The sequence below is a fragment of the Triticum dicoccoides genome, chromosome 4A (assembly GCF_002162155.2).
Source record: "Triticum dicoccoides isolate Atlit2015 ecotype Zavitan chromosome 4A, WEW_v2.0, whole genome shotgun sequence".
Taxonomy (NCBI): domain Eukaryota; kingdom Viridiplantae; phylum Streptophyta; class Magnoliopsida; order Poales; family Poaceae; genus Triticum; species Triticum dicoccoides.
The window spans coordinates 644,618,268-644,618,901 of record NC_041386.1 but is presented as its reverse complement, the minus strand read 5'-3'; the positions used below and the strand labels follow the sequence as shown (position 1 = coordinate 644,618,901).

At 57.7% G+C, this 634-nt stretch overlaps 1 protein-coding gene across 1 annotated transcript in view; it reads right to left on the bottom strand.

Annotated features, from left to right (window-relative positions):
* The window catches only part of LOC119287657 (serine/threonine-protein phosphatase 6 regulatory ankyrin repeat subunit C-like), a 3,332-nt gene extending 3,046 nt beyond the window's left edge, over positions 1 to 286 (bottom strand). Inside the window, exon 1 of the mRNA XM_037567239.1 lies at positions 7 to 286. Within this exon, the coding sequence (XP_037423136.1) occupies positions 7 to 164 (158 nt within the window). The 5' untranslated portion in view covers positions 165 to 286. The remainder of the gene's footprint in view (positions 1 to 6) is intronic.
* Between the last annotated feature and the right edge of the window lie 348 nt (positions 287 to 634).

The following is a 634-nucleotide window of genomic DNA, read 5'->3' as shown; positions in this document are numbered from 1 at the left end:
GTGCGGAGGGCGTCGACGTCGCCGCTCTGGGCGGCGTCGGAGAGGGCCTGGAGGTGGGGAGGCAGCGGCGCCTCCTCGTCGTCGGAGGGGGCGACGAAGGCGCCGGCGTGGTCGGCGACGTCGTCGTCCTCGACGAGGCCGTTGCGGCCGCCGGGGACTGCCATCTGCGGCGAGGACTCGCTTGGCTAGGGTCTCCGCGCGCCTGGGCTTCGGTGGGCTCGCGGGCGTGCGTTGCGCTCTGACGGCGGCTGCGGGCGAGACTTGTGTCGAGAGCTCACGGGGACGAAAAACCTACCTAGGCGGCGCCTGCCCTATATCTGGCGACGTCGGATCAGGAACGAACGCTCCAGATCATACGGAATAAAACGATCATATATACGGGAAATAGATTGTTAGGTCAATCCTCGCCCTAAGGCACAGCCTGTTTTGCCACACCTCTCCTCTTTCGTACTATCTCACCCTCTTCATCCTCACGTCTCATTGTCTTTTCATGAGTTTGACAATGATGTCTTAATGTCTTTTCCCGTTCCATATGTTGAAATATCTCATGTAGGTCTATGGGCCGGCGCATATAATTCTGGTATAGGGTTAGTTAGTTAGAGATATACTAGTATCTAGTTTAAACTCCCATCTC